Source organism: Chrysochloris asiatica, unplaced genomic scaffold (assembly GCF_000296735.1).
Source record: "Chrysochloris asiatica unplaced genomic scaffold, ChrAsi1.0 scaffold00555, whole genome shotgun sequence".
Lineage (NCBI taxonomy): Eukaryota > Metazoa > Chordata > Mammalia > Afrosoricida > Chrysochloridae > Chrysochloris > Chrysochloris asiatica.
Window position 1 is genome coordinate 564,165 of NW_006409073.1, and position 1,110 is coordinate 565,274.

General features: G+C 50.6%; 1 protein-coding gene across 1 annotated transcript in view; it reads left to right on the forward strand.

The window, feature by feature from the left end:
- The first annotated feature begins 300 nt into the window (after positions 1 to 300).
- CENPB (centromere protein B, 80kDa) overlaps positions 301 to 1,110 on the forward strand; it is a 2,794-nt gene continuing 1,984 nt past the window's right edge. Inside the window, exons 1-2 of the mRNA XM_006877690.1 lie at positions 301 to 332; positions 960 to 1,102. Coding sequence (XP_006877752.1) covers positions 301 to 332; positions 960 to 1,102 — 175 coding nt within the window. The remainder of the gene's footprint in view (positions 333 to 959; positions 1,103 to 1,110) is intronic.

Sequence of the window (1,110 nt, forward strand, 5' to 3'; positions counted from 1 at the left end):
CAGGCCTTCCTTACTCATTGTCCCGTTTTCACGTGCATACAAGACAATTGAAAATACTGTGGCTTGGGTCACCCACACCTTAGTCATCAAAATGACATGGTTTCTGCTTAACACTTTAAAGAAGTCTTTTGTAATAGATTTGCCTAATGCAGTATGTCATTTACTTTCTTGATGAACACTGATTGTGGATCCTAGCAAAACGAAATCTTTCACAACTTCATTTTTTTTCTCAAGATGTTATTGGTCCAGTTTTGAGGATTTTCGTTGTTGTTGTTTTTTCTTTTCGGGGACGGTGGAAGCATGGGGGAAGAAGAAGGGGCCGGGCAGGAAAGGTAGAGAAAAGCAGGCGAACTGGCAACATTTTTTGTTTTGAGGGGCAATCCATATTAAAGGTTGTAGTCTTTGATCTATATCAATAAGGATTTCAAGTCCTCTTCCCTTCCAGCAAGCTAGGAACATTATACAACCATTAAAAACCATGTTGGCAATCATATTTACCAATATGGCAACATTCTCATCACTTGATGCCAGGTAAAATAGCAGGAGATGCCAGATAGACAGTAAGTCTGACTGCCAGTTTCATATGAAAAAAAGAAAGCTGTATGCGTCCAGCGAAAAGACTGTAAGGAAACGTATCCAAATGTTCCCTGCGCACTTCCTAGATGTTAGGTCTCCGTTTCCTCAATAAACGTGGGTTACTTTTATCTTAACAAAAAAACAGTTGCTATTCTTTTTAAATAGCAAGTTGCTGCCCAACTCGCGCAGAGTCCTGACCCCTGGTCTTTGGAAAAGTAGTGGCCGAGTGGTTGCCAGACGCCCGAGCCTAGGTGGGTCCCTCAGGCCGCAGCGCCCCACCGTGGCTGGTCCGAGTGGTGGGGTGGGGTGGGGGAGCGGGAGAGAGGGGGGTGGTAGAAGGAAGGCGGGGAGGCGGTGCTCTTCGTCCCCGCGCTTCCCGCGAGATCCCGCTCCGTCCGCTCCGCCCCGCTCACCGCGCTCCTCGAGCCCCGCGCCGCGCCACTTCCTGCCTTCGGTGCCCGCCCGCCAGCCCTTGCTTGCTGCCCGTCGCCCCCGGCCGGCGCCGCAGTCGCCGGCGCCCCCGGAGGTGCCCCC